Here is a 17,030-nt window from a genome sequence, read left to right as displayed (position 1 = left end):
ATGTTGTCTGTTCACAGCAAAATCTTCAAAATGCAAGCACGAGTCCTCTAATCAACTCCAGGCCTTTTATCTGCTTCACTCATGATGACATAACAAGGGAATTGCCCACACCTGCCTATGAAATAGCATGGAAGTCAATTGTCCAATTACTTAGGAGCCCATGAAATGAAGGGATTGTGTTTAAAAAATGCTTTAGTTTTTCACATTTTTATGCAATCTTTTTGTTCAACCTATGGAATAAAAGCTGAAAGTCTGCACTTTAATGGCATCTGAGTTGTTTTATTTAAAATTCACTGTGGTAATGTACCGAAACAAAATTAGAAAGAATGTGTCTCTGTCCAAATATTTATGGTCCCGACTGTATATGTATATTTATGTGTATATATTCACTTTGACCCTTTAACACCAGAGCTTTAGCCCCAGCGTTTACATTCTTTCCACTACCGTAACTCTTCAACCGTTTGTGTATTTAACATGGTTCCAGCAGATACTGAAGTGAAAAAAGTGGCTTTGCACCATTATGCAACACTTTACTTTAAAACACTAAGAGTTAGAATCAGCTGATTCCCAGTGGTTGTTTCCGAATTTCTTCCCTACTCACGACATAATGCACTATATAGTGCGTTCACCCTTTTGTAGTGCTGTCGCAGTCTACAATTCCAAAGCCCTAGAAATTTCCCATAAGTCTCTGCGCAAAACCAGTGTGCATCGATGCTCGATTTAAATTTTATTTAAATGTATTTTTCTAATAAACCATCAATGTTTTTTTATCTTCAGAAGACAGTGGACTCATAAATAATTGTCGCAAAACGCTCATATGAACTAGATTTCAACTTCGTAAATTCAATGACGTCATTTCTGCTGTTAAAAATAAAGTAGTGAGCATTGGTGTCCGAATTGCTTTTGAAACCCAGGGCACTACATAGTGTAGCACTGTCTAGTTTTTTAGCAGACACAACCATTGATCGCATGAATAGTCGAGGAGTTACGGTACGTCAAAGAGCACGTGTTTTTTTAGACGTCACGGGCGACATCTTTGTAGTTTATCCTAATTTGAGGACTCCAAAATCAAAAAGACTCCTTCAAATTATAAATATTTCAATTTAGATAAAGGAAATAAATGAACAAAAATAAAAACAAAAAAGAAACAGGTTACAGCAGCAGAGTACAATTCCAGAAATGAGAAATCAGCTTTTATCCTAAACTAAATTTAACATTTTGCATCTTCAACAAAATTGAACACCAACAGAAATATTTGATGGGAACTTTGAGAAAAACATTTCGATTTGTTTTATTATATCAGAAAACAATAAGACTTTGTTCTAACCGGTCTTTCGACATCAGTGTTAGGGTTTTCACAGTGAGGATGCATTAAGCCATAAAGGCTTCACAAATACCTGTACATACAGTAGTTATGTCTATGGCGTAAAAATGTTTGACCTGAAAAAGAGGGAACTAAACTTAAAATTATATGTATGTAGGAAAAAAACTAAAAATAATAACACCTCCTACAAAAAACCCCAAAGAATTTTAACCCACAACTTTCTGAGCAAATTGACTAAACGACAGGATAAAACTTTTCTTTCTGAATAAACGCACATTTTTTAAAATTTGAATGAAGAATGTCTTCTCAGTAGTTGCTTGGTGATGGATTGGTGCCTCCGTTTTAAAAGAAGAACCTCAAAAGTCCAACATCTGAAGTGACAGACAGGAACGTTCCCGCTCAAACGCGTTTCGTAGGAACCGACTGATTCCACTTGAGCACAGAAACATGAAAGCTTCCTTTTCTTCAGCACTCAAAGCGTAAAAATCTGTCTTAACGTCTTTTTTCGTAGATATCTGTAAAAGAAGACAGCAAGGGTGAAAGTTTAGGGGGAAACCATTCAGACATAAAATAATAATATGCTCTTGTACAAAACTTAAACTGAATAAAAATGTAAAGACATTTCCTCATCAAAGCAGAGTTTACATCATATCAGAATAAACCAAAGTCTTTCAATTGAGTCCGTTACTGACAGATTCTTTGAAGCTCTTATTTTACAGCTTTTATTTGGATAAGTCTGGTATGATGTGGCAGCAAGGCAATGACATGCGCACACAAACCAAGACGTTTATCTGAACCAGGGATGTCCAAAACTTTACAAACACCAGTGAGGCAACCTGATAACAACGAAATGAAGCAAACACTGCAAAGCAGAATGCACACGGGCTTATATCAGGTCACATTAAAATGGAAAAGTTCTTGAAATATTCACATGTTCTATCACAATAAATGTCTAATTATCCCTTGTGTTATCCTAGGCACTTCAACGTTGGGAGTTGGGTCATCTAGACCCACTAGACAGTGCTGTGAACCTTTTTTCTTCAATGATTTGTGATCTTCACTGGTGTCCATGGTTTCTATGAAATCTCTCCACCTTTATCCACCTTTGTCATGGTAGGGAGAACACGTCAATGGAAGGGTGGGGTCATCTGGACCCCCATAGCACAAGGGTTATTTTGAGTTTTGGATAAAACTAAGGTCAAGTAAATATTTTTAAAGACCAAGTGTTTTCCACAGATTTTCATAAAGCTTTAAAAAATTATTTGGAAACCCCTGGTCTTTGTTTTTAATGTTGAACAAAGTTTTGCAGAGGAAATGAGCCACAACCACAAACACATTTTTCTTTTATTAAAGTCTTGTCAAATTTAGATGGCAGACAGCCCAGTAACCAAAACAACTAACTGTAGGCTTTCAAAACTATATATATATACGGTATATACACACATACATATTTTACTAATATACCGTATTTTCACAACCATGAGGCACACTTAGAAGTCTTTATTTTTTCCCAAACAGAAGGGTGTATTTGGGAAGCGTAGATAAAGGCAGCGTGATGAATGGGGAGAACAGCATGTGACAATATCATCATAACTCTTAATGCAGCGATGAGACTGAAACTGGTACAGAACAGGTTTTAACAGCAAGCTGCCAGTCATTAAGTCAGTCAACAGATTAATTGATGTGTGGGTGAGCAGAGGAACAGTTCACCCACACCTGCCTGCAGTAAGATAAACCACTGGCATAGACCATTAGTTTAAGTTTAGTTTAGTTGAAGGTAAGTTTTTTTTCAGAGAGGGGAAGCAGCATGGCGTGTCCATTTAAAGATGATTTAGTGGATGAAGAAGCTCAGGTAATACTTTTTCCACGTGAGAGGGTGATAAGACCACATATGGATGTTGGAAAGAAACTTTTTTACTTTGATCTAACTTAATTATTTGCTTCAGTTAAGATAAATAATTTGTTTAAGTTCAGTCAACTTAAAAATAACACCTAATTATCAGACAGTTATTTTACTTTCATTCAAATTAATTCAATTAAGTAGGTGTAACTTTGGTGCTGCTGTTAGATCGGCACCGCAAGGAATTGTGGGATACCATTCCCTTTGCCTGTCTGGACAGATTTGGGTTTAAGTGTGGGTTTTTGACCAAATGTGTTTAGTTGTTTAGCTGTTTTACTGGGTTTTGCCGAGATATTTTACCCTGTTATGTTTCATTCTTTCTGCACTATGAGTGAGAGGGAGGGGGAGGATGATGAGGTTATTTAGCACCACTAGTGCAACAATGTGGTTTAAGAACTGAAGTTACGAGTCATGAAAATTAAATGCAAGGTATAGATGGTAACTCCACAATGTAACATTTATTTTAATTTTATAAAAATGAGAAAATCTGCAGCCTTTAACTTTGGCATATTAGAGTTCAAGAAGTTCAATAAATTAAGATGGAAAAACATTAAATAGAATTGGAGTAATGTGACATTTAGTTAGATGAATATGTAAATTTGAGCTGTAAAAAAATATTGAGTTGGGTAGACATAAGAAATTAGGTTGAATAAATTTAACTCCATTACTTGTTACCAATTGAATCAATTCATTTAAGTTTTATAAGTTGTATATAGTATATAGACATCACAATGTAATTGGAAATACGGTCAGAAACTCTTGCGTTTACTTTGTCCGTTATTTTTCTCCAAGCAGAAACTCTTTCTTTTGCCGATGATGCAGCCCTGTTACTTTTTTGATGGGCGTATAATCTTCATAAGCCGTCATTAAAATCTCAGACTCCGTCTCACTGAAGTATAGCGCTCTCTTTATTTCTCCACGCATTTCCATGGTGACTCCAGATATTGGCGATCCATTGAGAATGTCTTTATGTACTTGCCTTGCACGCGCATTAACCCAGGGTTACCAAGTCGAGCGTAGACAGGGAAAATAACTTTAGGCTACAAAAGGGAATGTGAAATGAAAATTTCTAGAGCCCGAGCAGATCTCAACGCTACGTAGTTTGTCCAAGTGGTGTTATGTAACGTTACCTTCTGTCGAAAGGACTCCGAACGGAAGTACCAGGCCGAACGGTTATGGTTGGACTACACTGTCTCTTCACCAGCGCTTGTGTAGAAAGGAGGAAAGCAGACGCACCCGCATAAACAACAAGGAGGGGGGTCAGGCGCTGAGCGCGCATTCAGTTTGTGTTACCCAGTTAGGGAGAAATAAAAAAAAAAAAAAAAAGGTTTCCTCTAAAAGAACAGAGACTGGTTCTTTTATTAACCCACTCTGGAGGCTCTGAGGGTCCAAGCAGGGCGTTAATGTGCCAGCGCCTTAACACCCGGTGCCCGTTTTGTATGTGTCCAAGTCTGAAATATGCCCCGTAACCGAGACCGCGCCCAATGACCCGGTGCGCCCTATGGTTGTGAAACTATGGTACATATATTTATAATTGCATAGAATATATATAGCATATATACTGTACATATAATATTATATTATATAATATAATACTATATGTACAGTATATATGCTACATATAATATTATATTATATAATATAATATTATATAATAATATAATAATATATCATAAATATAATATTATATTATATATGATATTATATGGAACTATTATAATCTATTTTAAGAATCAACTAGAGCAAATGAGACACATTAACATCAATGGGATTTTATCAGGTAAAATAAAGGTTAAAAAGTATTTCAAGAGAAAAATTCTGTGTAGGTTTTTGTAAATGTTATTGCTGGGATTCAAACAATTCTTATTCAAAGACAAACACAAAATCAAAATCTTCGAAAAAACACCTTTTTGTTATAATTTTCTTAACATTTGAATGAAAAACATCTTCTCATTTGATGAATTGTGATGCATCGTTGCCTCTGCGAACCTTAAAAGTTCAATGGGTGTCGTCAATTACAGGCTATTTTCCAAAACACGCTATAAGAATGTTTACATTCAAACATGTTTCCATGACCTTCGTATTGAAACCCAAAGATTGACACAGATTTGAAATCTTAAACAAAAAACTGTAAATGTGTTGTTGAGACCAGACTGCAGCAGCAGATGCCAAAGGTTTTATACTAGAGGGAAACAATTGATTTAATAATCATAATTTGAGGTTGCCGATATAATTTATAGTGGATATCGGCCACAACTTCAAGTTGAATTTTCAATGAGCTCCTACCGCTCTGCAGAAATTATATCCTAGAAAACGACAGGGGTTTTTGATTTAGGCTAAAACCGTCATAATCGTGGTTAGAGGACCACAGGAAACTCGTAGACAATAATTAAACAGATGATGGGAGTGAAACTTTAACTGTGAGAAGACAAGGAAACATCCAGAAAAAGGTGCAGCTTCAAAAAAAGCTCTTATTATTAACGGCTTCAGGCACAAAACTGATGATGAATCTGTTGCTGGTATTTCAGCTTCACATTAATGAGGGAATTCATTCAGAAATAGTAGAACCACAATAGTTGGGGAAGCAGTGCTTACAGGAAAAGTGAAGATGCAAGGTATCTGCAGCTATGACCTTCCTACCTGGGAGGTTCTGGTCGGTTCGGACGAGGACGGGAAGCATGGAGACGCTTGCTGACTGGGATCATGTGAAGGGCTGCCTTCAAACTGAGGAGGCTGATGACGGGACTTTCTTGGGTTTTTGGTGGGCGGACAGATTTTAGGGTTGGTTTGTTTTTGTGAAGTGTGGATCCTTGAAAGCTGCATTTATGAACTGATAAGACCTTTGAAGGAGGACATATAAGGTCCTAAGGGAAGTCAGAAGGTTGATTAAAAAAGCGCTGGAGGGCGATGGGCTTACAGGAAGAGATGGTTTCTGGGATGTTTTCATTGTAAAAGGAGAAATTATTTTCAGCCGAGAATGGGTAAAAGAATGGAAAGCAGATTTCAAAGAGCACGATTGAAAAAGCAAGTAGAAAAGGCCCCTGGTGGTTTACCTAGAAGCATCAGGCTGATGGATTGAAGGTTGAAGGAGGTGAGGGGGGCAGATGTTGTCATTACGAGTACAGAGCATCAATACCTGCAGGAGACAGAACCAGGGCTTGTAGAAGATCAGACAGAGAGACGATCCCTCTCACCACATCGTTACTGTCGACCAGCACCAGCCGATGAACCTGAAGAGAAAACAGTGGACGGACGGTCGGTCGGGGTTCAAATGAACCATTCACAACTGATGCCATTCGCGCTTCGAGTTTCAATGTTTGTCAATGTACTGACGGGATCTTAGGTGCTCTTGCACGATTTGGGGGTAGGGCGCGGGGAGGTTGACCAATCAGGGACTCAGCTTTGAGAATGTGCCGTTTTAAGTGACTTGATCAAAGGGTAGAAAAATTAATCCAATATGGCTGCTCGATGCGAGGATCCATTTTCCTAACCCCCTGGGACTGAGGGGTTACCGGAGGCTGTCCCGGTTATACTGTAGTTGGGCAAAGGCGGAATACACCCAGGATAGGTTGCCAGCAGAAGTTCTACTCAGTTAGCTGGTCGTTTTTTTGTTTTTTGTTTTGAAGCTCAGTTAGCTGCTCCGTTAGCTTCTCTTTAAGCTGCTCTGTTCTGCTCAGTTAGCTGGTCGGTTAGTTTTATTTTTTTGTAGCTCAGTTAGCTGTTCCGTTAGTTTCTCTTTTAGCTGTTCCGTTAGTTTCTCTTTTAGCTGTTCCGTTAGTTTCTCTTTTAGCTGTTCTGTTAGCTTCTCTTTTAGCTGTTCCGTTAGCTTCTCTGTTAGCAGCTTTCTTAGCTGCTCTGTTAGCTGTTCCGTTAGTAGCTCAGTTCTACTCAGTTAGTTGGTCGGTTAGTGTTTATTTTTATTTTTTTGCAGCTCAGTTAGCTGCTCCGTCTGCTCCATTAGCTGCTCTATTTGCAGCTATGTTAATAGCTCTGTTAGCAGCTTTGCTTGCAGCTCTGTTCTCCATTAGCTGCTCAGTTAGCTGCTCTGTTAACAGTTCTGCTAGAAGCTCGCATAGCTGCTTTGTGTCCGTCATGCTGGAGCAGAAGTTACCTCAGCCTTTGCGATGCGGTCGATGATGGTCTCCAGAGTTTCGTGGGGGTAACACTTGAGGACTCCCTCCATCCAGCAGGACCTGCATGCAATGGCCTCCCGCATCGTTATGTTCAAATTGTTGTAATTCTTTTGAGCCGCCAGGTTCTTGAAGACACAAGGGAAAAAATGTTTTTAATACGAAATCTAAGCTTTACAAATCAAGCTTTTTTTTTATTGCTATTAGATCTCTACATTCAAAACATCAAGATCATGAGAAAAAAACTACAAAATCCTTTATTTATGGAACATAAATTTCACACCAGAATTTACGTCAAAATTTCATTTCTGATTAGAAAATGATTTTAATGACTGGAGACGTTTTACATTTACACTTTAGAGTGTTTTCGACTGGAAAACCAGTCAGAGACTATAAATAGCAGTATTTTAGTGTCATTGTGTAGGAGAAAAGAAAAACAAACCCGGTTTTCTTCTGTTTGTTTTTGCAGAATGTATAAAAGAAACATTTAAAATCGACCACTTGTGTCACACAAACCTGTAGTACTTTTTAAGAATCAGTGTTTACTAATAGTTGGCTTATAGCCTGTCAATCAAGCCACAGTACTTCTTTTTGGACAGGGGTCACCAACGCAGTGCCCGCCGGTGCATAGTGGCCCATGAGGATCACTTAAAACCCCCGCAAGGCAGGCCCTAAAAATATTAGATCACAATTGAATTCAATGTGATTTTAAAATGCATGGTGGCGCAGTGGTTCTCACAGCAAGAAGGCCCCCTGGTTTAAGTCCTGGCTGAGGGACCTGAAACAGAACACCAATGGGGACCACCCCTGCTACCCGTGCGCATCTCGCACGTGCATCATTTAAATGAACTGTTTGCTTACACCGAACGCAATTCGGACGTCAAATTTGCGTTCACCGTCTTTGTTTTAACATGCGCCAAAGTTGCTGCGTGACGCTCGTCGAAAAGTGCGTTAACCCGAAGCTTCTGCCGCGTGTGGGAGGAGCTTCCATCGATTGCTTTTCTCGACCTCATCATGGAGGATCTGGCTGGTGAGAGATCTATTTAGCCGCTGCTCCTCTGTAACCAGTGGGAGGGGCTTCATAACAGCAGGGAATACAGTGACAGAATGAACTCTGACATCCCCTAAATCTCTTCCCATTTTAAAATATTATTTTTTTTTATGTGAAGCTTTGAAAAAAAATCCTAGAATGCAACAGATTAGAGCTGCACTTTTTGAAAAACAAAAAACAGGCAGTTAGGCCTCTCGCTTACATAGCAAATGAGCAGACTATTGATAAAACTAAGGATTGAGCTGAAAATGTTGCACAAAATGTTACATTTTCACTAATTAAGTGTTATGATTAATGCTATGATTTTAAAACAGAAAATAAATCAATGTTTCATGTTCATACATGTTGTTTCTTGTCAATACTTTTGTGTAAATCTTTGATTAGAATTATGGAAAAGTAATCACTATTGATATGTGAGCAATTATTTCATAGGGTCAAAATAACTACGGCTAATTATTATTATCATTACTTTACTGTTCTGTGATTTAGTTTTTTGGGGGAATTTGCAGTTAACAGGTCCTGTGTAGCCCTTTGTTCTGATCTGACCCCCTAAAACAGCCCCCATCCTCAAAAAGGTGGAGATCCCGGTTTGAGGACATTTATCATTCTGAAAAAAAAACTGTACTTACAATCACATCAAACCTGGAGTAGAGCGCCACGACTTTATCTGCAGAGGATGAAAACACAGGAAGATGAAACATTTGGAGATGAGATGGTTCGGTGTCCGCGTGCTCCAGGCTTACCTTGCTCATTAACCACAGGCAGAGCGGACACTCTTCTCTCCACAAAGATGCTCAGAGCTTGGTAAACCGTGGCGGACTCCTGGACCGTTGCGATCTGCTTAAAGGTACCGATGGGGACCTCGCTGATGCTTTTCTGCAGGAACCGGGGTTTGGGAATCATGGACCCCTGAAAAAGAGGAGCATTTGAAAACCTTGGTACTGACGGCACCGACAAGACGACTTTTTCTGTGTGCTCACAAAAATGTGGAGGAATTTGAGGATGCGCTTGTGAGTGAGGATGTGGAGGACGTTTCCTGACGTCGGGTCGATGACGGGCAGACGGTGGATCTTGTTCTTCAGCAGCGAGTAGATGGCGTCAAACAGGCTGAAGACACAGAGATCCAGCCGGAGTTAGAGCTTGAACGCAGACCGCTTCACATCTTTAATCTTCCTCGGCTCTCATTCATCTGATGACAACTCAGACATTTATTCAGCTTTTGCCTTAGCGGAAAGTTTTTTTCTAAATTGTCCTTTCCTGTCAAACTTTGCCTTTTTTTGGTGTTTTTAAAGTTCATATGTGGTCCTTTGGACAGCTGATCTATAAATAAAGTTTTATTTTTATTTTCGGCTTTCCTCAATTCATCACATATAATATTTGCATTAATGTTTTAAGTCCGTCAAGCATCTGTTGAGTAATTCTTTTTCAGCATCAATTTCTTTAAAAAAATCATTGATCCTTATTTTTATTTATTAATAAACAGATGCTTTTTATTTCCTCATCTTCTCTTTATAAGGAATTTGTTTTTTTGTTATACATTTTTGCAGCGTTTAGGTCTTTTACTTTCATTATTTTATTTTATTTATTCCGTCTAACCCTTTATTTTGTCAATTTAACAAACTTTCTGCCTAATCCTTCAGAAATACATTTTTTAGTGCCTTGTTGGTACTTAAGAAATGTCTTGTCATCAGCAGTCATCCTCTCCATTCCCAGCAGAGCTGTCAGAGTCCAGCTGCTGGAGTTTCTCCGCATTCATGCTAAAAGATTCCGGATTAGAGGAAACTTCTCCACCTTGATGAGTCCTAAACTCTAAAACACTTACTGACCTTTGGATGGCTGTAGCCCTAAAAGGGTCTACAAGGCGGAATAATCAAAGTCATTAGGGAAGAACATGTGAAACGCTTGGACAAGCGGGCGCCAAGCGTTTCAGGCCACGGACCAGTTTATTTATTTATTCTAACTTGTCCTGTCCAACAGCTAAGCAAACAGATGAGAGCTGAAAGCCTTTTGTATTAGACATATTTTACTTTTACAACAGGGGTTATGAATCTTATGATACACCAGATGTATATTTAAATAAACCCCTTTTGTAATTTCAGCTAAACTTTATTCATGTAAATTATATTAGTAAATATTTTTTTGTTGGACCGGACGGAAAAGAAAAGGAGGAAAGATTGGGGGGGAGGGGGTAGAGGGATGATTATAGGAGTGAGGGTAAGATCATGAAGCGCTAGAAAGCAACAAGTTGCTGGAGCTTTATCACAACTGACAGGTTAATGCATGAAAAATCTCAAATGGGCGGGGCCTGTCCAAACACACACACTCAATCGTTACAAACGATGCTGGCCTGCGATCTACCCTCATGTCCCTTGAAGATCAACTGGTCGATGGCGATCGACGTAATGACCCCCCCTGCCTTAACCCATAACTGTCAAAGTGGAAGGTAAATTAAAAAAAAAAAAAAAATCAGACGCCAACTTCAGTCCCGTCCGACCTTTAAGGTATGACGAATAAAAAAAGTCACTAAATTTTCTCAGTACGATTAAACATGTATGAGCAACTTTATTAGCAGCAACCATGCGACACCAGACAGGTGGTCCGTTTTTTTTAGGAGTTTTTCATTACCGCGAAGGGGGGTCTAAGGGCAGGGATGACCGTTTAGTTTAGTTTAGTTTAGTTTAGTCTGTTTGTTAGTTCAATTTAGTATTTTCCTAATGAATTCTATGTATTCATGATCCTTTTGATTTCATGTTTTACTTTTTCAATTAACGATACAAAACCCATCGAGACGACTGTTGTTGTGAATTTGGGCAGTACAAATAAAATTCAATTGAAATTGAATTGGTCGCTGATTATTCTGCGTTATTATTATGGTCTGTGGGAACGAATGTCACAATAAATCCAGTAGTTTTCCTAAATAAAACTTCCTTCAGAATCAGATTAGAAAAAAAAAGGAAGGCCAGGTTGTTTTTTTTTACATTTCTTTTCCTCTGAGGTCTGGTTCCAACTGTCCTACCAGTACCGGTCCGCGGCCCAGTGGTCGAGGATCACTGTTGTAAAGAACTGACCCAATTCCTACTTACACCAGAAAATTACATTTGCTTCAAAGGTGTCGAGCAAATTTAAGTTTTGGCAACAAAAAAAAGTATAGAAAACATAGTGATGTTCAGCATTTAGGACTTTCACAAAATTTAAATGTATTTTTAGAATAAAATAAACAGTCTTTACCTGGACTCAGGTGTGATGCTAATCAGTCTATTATTTGAGTACTGTAAATAGATTTCTGTGGAAACAAAGAGACACGGGTTAAGAACCAGAAACAACCACCTTAAATATGGAAGGTAAAAACATTTCAGAAACATCGTCTCTGCTCCTCAGACCTCTCCACGTCTCTATTTTATGTTCTTCCAGTTCGTAGATCTGAACCTGCGGAGATGAAACAAAAAAATTCACAGGCGGACGAAAAGAAAGAACCGTCCAGTTGGAAAAGTTTAGTCCAACCTTCAAATGAAAACCAGACAAATTCTTATTTTTATTTTCTTTATGTTTTTTTTTTTTTTTTAATTAAAAAAAAGAAAACAGGACAAATTCTGCTGTGGATGAAATGGTAAATGGCGTATACTTATATAGCGCCTTTCTTCCTACAAGGACAAAGCGCTTTACAGTCACAGACCCATTCACCCAGTGACACACACATTCACACACACAGTCACACACTGGTGGTCGCTCCGCTGCCAAACACAGGCGCCCGCCTACCACCAGAGGCAAGGTGGGGTTCAGTGTCTTGCCCAAGGACACTTCGACTCATGGGTGTGCAAGGCGGGAATCGAACCTGCAACCTTACGATCATGGGACGACCGCCCTACCGCTACACCACGGCCGCCCCAAATTCTTATTTTTATTTTCTTTATGTTTTTATTTTTTTTTTAATTAAAAAAAAGAAAACAGGACAAATTCTGCTGTGGATGAAAAAGGCAAAAGCAGCTTTTTAAAGTTGTCATTTTTAGCTCCTCCAGGTTCTTTTCTGCTCTACTAGTTACTCAGCGTCAGTCTAACTGAGCCTTTCTGAGGTTTAATTTTCCAGAAACTCTGCAGTTAGAAACGACGAAGCTTTGATCGATGGGAAAGACGCTTTTTAAGACCATTTCCTCTTAACCAGTTTAGAATGATTGAATATTTCTGCTGTTTTTTTAAGCACAGGTATGCAAAAAGCTGCAGATTTAGACGACAGTAATGAGATCAGTGGCCAACAACGGTCGGAGTTAAAGATGACGAAGCTGCTGGGCTCACCAGAGGAGACTTGTAGTATCGATGGAGAATGTTGATGAAGTCGGTGATGGTCAGCATACCTGCCAACACAAACCAAGGAGCTGCGTGACTGCAGAACATTTAGCAGACGTTTCTCTGCAAAGCTACAGTCTGTGGAGTTCAGTGACTGTCAAGCCAACCAACCAACTGACCTGCAGCTCCACCCCCTGAGCTCCAGCCACTTTCAGTGGGAGAGAAAATGACTTTTGATGGAGTTTTGCATTCAGAATTGAGTCAGAAACAAGAACTAAAGTGTTCAAACTGCCTGGTCCTCAGGGTCCAGCTGCACGGCTCGCTGCTGATCACCTGGATCAGGTGTGTTCAGTCACTGTGGAGGTGTCGGCTAATGAACATCCGGCAGCGGAGGCAGAGCTGGAAAGCTGATCAGATCCTGAGGACCAGAGCTGTAGAACACCTGCTTCCATGCATTTTTCAAAGCTGCTGCCGTTTTGATGGCGCCGTTCTTGAGTGTCACCGAGAGTGCAGCCCAGTTTGTAACCGGACATGCGGTCTCACCGCTGACCCGCTTTCCTCTCAAGCGCCTGAAACCGGAGAGGAAACGCGAGCCAAAGCAGGTCAAACATCAGCAGCGCGACTCGAGTTTCCGTTTGCACAAAATGTCACTCAGACCTCTGTGAAGCTCAAACGAAAGCTGCAGTTCAGACGTGATCAAAATGAACTTCTGACTAACTTCTGCTCAGCTGAGTACAGATTCCACGCAGGACGGTGTTATCTCAGCGCTGCAAAATCTGCATCCCAACTTACCCACAAAACACTGCAGCTTGCTGTCCCACAGCGGTGCTGCCCTCACGCTGTTCGCCACCAGAGCGAAGAAGGCCTTCTTCACCTGCCAGAACCAGAACCAGAACACAGTCCGTGAACGGCCGGCGGCCTGCGTGCAGCGGGACAACTCACCTGCAGCATGGTGTCAAAGATGACCAGTTTGGAGCTGGTGGGAATGGCGTCGTAGCAGCAGTGTCTCTTCATGAAGTTCATGTAAATGAAGGTGTCGGGGTCTGCGTCAGCAGGGGGCGCCACAGGGTGAGATGCGTACGTACTGGCCTCTGCAGAAACCCAAAAAGAGCAATTAGTGTCAGCAGCTCCCTTTAAAGAGTGTTTGTTATTTAATGAGGGTTTCAGGAGTGTGTTTGCATGTGGAGCAGCTTTGTAACCGACACCAGAACCCGGCCTGGCCTTTGGCTGATGAACAACTGTAATTAAGTCGTGTGTGAGGCATCAGCAGCTCCTCTGAGAGAGCAAAGCCTTCAGCTGGTCTTCACACACATGTCTGTCCTGGATCTACATGTACTTTTAAAACTTTTATTAAAATAATAATAATAATAAATAAAGAAGAAAAATAACATCCATGAATGTAGAAAACTCAATAAAAAAAAGTAAATAAATAAATTTAAATAAAATCAATAAAAGATAAAACCTTGATTGTCAAAATTCCAGTGACTGTTCATGAGAACTGAACTGAGTGACTCCTCCCCCCTGGCGTTCCAAGCAGGAAGTACCTGCTGGCTCCAAAAAAACTTCTATAGAGAATCAAACAGCTGTTACTCAGTCATTCATGGTCAGAATCACCGTAATTCTTGCTCTGAATTTTTTTTTAAACATCTTATTGATATTTTTTTCATGACATTCTTTCTGTAGTCTTAGTTACATCACAAACCGACCAATTAGATGCGTCACTGCTGGTCCACCTTCAGTGGTTCCCATGGAAACAATGACTCTGCCCATCAACCGTATATGAGAGCTGGACTGAGTGCCATTTCTATGGCAACCACTTTGGCCAATCGGGGGGAAGCTTGCTAAAAAAAGGCCACACCGCTACCAACACAAATCTGCCAATCAAACGTGAACGTTTGAAAAGAGCCGGCAAGAATCCGAATTCTTCCCTACGGCTTCTTCCAACCCCTAAACCTATCCCCCAAAGCGGAGGGTTATGAAAAAATAGCGTCTTTAAATCTGGACGACACTACCCCTCAACGACGTCTTCAGTAGTCTCTGGTGAGCTACGTTATAAGTAAGTCATTGCTTACATTTAAATGTAAACTTCGGTGCCTCAGAGCACGCTCAGGTGAAGAAATGTGACGCAGATCCCGGCAGGGGGACAGGTAGCCCAAGTCCCCACGACTTTTCCTTAAACAAAACAGGTTTGGACACCACTACAGCTTCAAATGCCCCTCCAATAGGAGGGGCATTTGAAGCTGTAGGGTAGGGGCCCAGCTTCAGCTGAGAAGGCCTCCATTTTCAGAGCTCGGAAAACGTTTCATTGGCTTTGAACTGAGAAAAATACTTAAAGCCTTTCAGACGTAGCGGCATCGTCTTCCGGGGAAAAACAGCGGTAGCTGCCGATGAGGTCTGTGCATCGCAGACACTCATGGAACAAATTCAGTTTTACCCTTCCTCTGCGCTGAAAGAACCTCCTCTTCCTCGTAATCCAGCTCGAACAAGGGCACCTGAAACAGAAAGTTTTAGATTTAGACCGCGACCTAAAAGGTCTTCAGATTGAACAGTTTTATTTGGCGGAGCTGGCAAAAGTTTCAAACTAAGGCCTGACACTGTAAGAACAAAACTAAAGTCAGAAGAAGCCGAAACGCCAAATGAGTAACAAAGGTTTTATTTTCCATCCCTGGAATTAATGAATATTTGTCATCATTTTAGAGGCTTTTTCAATTCTTGTGACTTTCAGCTCAAGATCAAATCTGTGAGGACTTGTGATCAATTAGGACAGTTCTATAGCAGCAAAAGAACGGAACAAGACTTTTGGAAAAAGGCCAGACGTAACGTTTAGATCAGTAGTTTTTGAACTTTCTGTGCCTCAGGATCAAAAGACACGATGAGTTTGGGACTTCCATCCTAAAAGGATTTGTGTTTCTAGGAACTGGACTGAGTTAGTGTGACGTCACCCACAGAAAAGGCTTTCCGTTGGTCCAACCCAATGAAGTCCATTCAGTCGCCAGTTTTTGGTGATACAGATGCCGCCATGTTGGAGCCAGTCAGTAAGCAGCGATTGGTCCGAGTCGATGTTTCTATGGCAACCCACTCTTGCCAGTCAGGAGTGAGCTTGTTGGAAGGCCGCTTAAAAGCTGGCAACACGAAATCTGTCAAATGTTTTGGACGTTGGATCCAGGGGCCAGCAGGCTCCGCCTACTCCTATTGAGGCATCTGATTGGTCAATTTATGACGTGAGTAACTTGAACTACAGAAAAAATTTCATGGAAAAATTAGGATCACCAAGATGTTAAAAAAGAATAAACTAATGACTAATAGGATGAGTGATGTTTCCCAAACTCACAATGACAACAATCTACAGTCTTGTTGTGAGTCTAAAAGTTGTCTTCATACCATTTTAGAAACACAAAATGTTCCAAAGCAGCACTGCAGACACAGTCTGCGTGGCAGATCTAACCCGGTTCCTGCAGCGTTGGGTCTAACCTCTGCAAACGCCTCCATGGCGTCTGAGGAGCACGACCACGTCTGCCTCCGTCAGCATCAACGGCAGGAATCCCTGGTCCAGTCGGGAGGAAGGGGAGCCTCTGCCACCATGTCAGATGAAGAGGTGATGAAGAGGATGAAGGCCCGGCATGGTTAAACAAAGGGGGCGTGGGTGAAGAGAACGGCGAGGAAAGGAACTTCTGTAAAGCAGAAGCCGGCTTCAGGCAGCGGGAGCAGAGAGTCCGGGAGACTCGGGTCTAAATCTGGACCGAAGGGCGACAGGCCTGTGGCATTTGCAGTGGGAGGGGAGAGGGGAGGGTGGGGGGTCAAGGTATTTTAAAAAACTGCAGGCTTTTCCCAGCAGCGGCAGCAGCTCTTGGTGTCTGGCCTGGCTTTTCTTGCGCTCCAATCACATAGAGCAGGGGTCGGGAACCTATGGCTCGCGAGCCATATATGGCTCTTTTGATGGTCACATGTGGCTCGCAGACAAATCCTTAATTATACTTTTTTTTTTTTTTCCATTAGACCAGTCCTTCTCGGGCGCGATGCGATGCCAGAGGCGCGCAGTAGTAGCGGTGCTTGGAGAAAAAACTATCAGTTTACTGTTATCTATTTTTTCACAGAGTTTTTACCACCCGGAAACCTTTGAATTGCCTCCCTGAGGAAGAGCGCGCAGTTTTGGGGACGGATGTGTGAGGAAGAAAGCAGAGGGGGTGGGGGGTGGGGGGGGACCGGCAGCAGGTGAATCGCGCAGAGATGGTAAAAACGTAAACCTGCTGCCCGTCACTCCTGCAGCGTGGGTGTGTGTTTGGTTCCATGTCTGTCTCACATCTAAAGAACATTCAGACCTAAGATCCCGTTTAAAGTCTCAAC

The 17,030-nt window shown here is 41.0% G+C and overlaps 1 protein-coding gene across 5 annotated transcripts; it reads right to left on the bottom strand.

The window, feature by feature from the left end:
• Window positions 1-1,254: 1,254 nt before the first annotated feature.
• LOC101160204 (5'-AMP-activated protein kinase subunit gamma-1) lies at window positions 1,255-16,479 on the bottom strand. Of its 5 annotated transcripts, none has more exons than XM_020713006.2 (14): window positions 16,158-16,479; window positions 15,121-15,178; window positions 13,629-13,777; window positions 13,479-13,560; window positions 12,696-12,754; window positions 11,786-11,831; window positions 11,634-11,688; window positions 9,386-9,512; window positions 9,149-9,314; window positions 9,035-9,072; window positions 7,336-7,482; window positions 6,361-6,454; window positions 5,865-6,088; window positions 1,255-1,839 (listed from the first exon to the last, which is right to left on the bottom strand). In XM_020713006.2, the coding sequence occupies exons 1-13, from the start codon at window positions 16,173-16,175 to the stop codon at window positions 6,048-6,050; spliced, it is 1,080 nt and encodes a 359-aa protein (XP_020568665.1). In that variant the 5' UTR covers window positions 16,176-16,479; the 3' UTR covers window positions 1,255-1,839; window positions 5,865-6,047. The 5 variants fall into 5 exon arrangements, with proteins under 5 accessions (XP_020568665.1, XP_020568661.1, XP_020568662.1 ...); XM_020713002.2 differs by lacking the exon at window positions 16,158-16,479 and adding an exon at window positions 15,633-15,751; XM_020713003.2 differs by lacking the exon at window positions 16,158-16,479 and adding an exon at window positions 15,633-15,749 and having other exon boundaries at window positions 5,865-6,156; window positions 6,278-6,454.
• Window positions 16,480-17,030: the final 551 nt, after the last annotated feature.

This window comes from Oryzias latipes, chromosome 21, assembly GCF_002234675.1.
Source record: "Oryzias latipes chromosome 21, ASM223467v1".
NCBI lineage: Eukaryota > Metazoa > Chordata > Actinopteri > Beloniformes > Adrianichthyidae > Oryzias > Oryzias latipes.
Note: the sequence above shows the minus strand (reverse complement) of the source record. Positions and strands in the feature narration are given on the sequence as shown.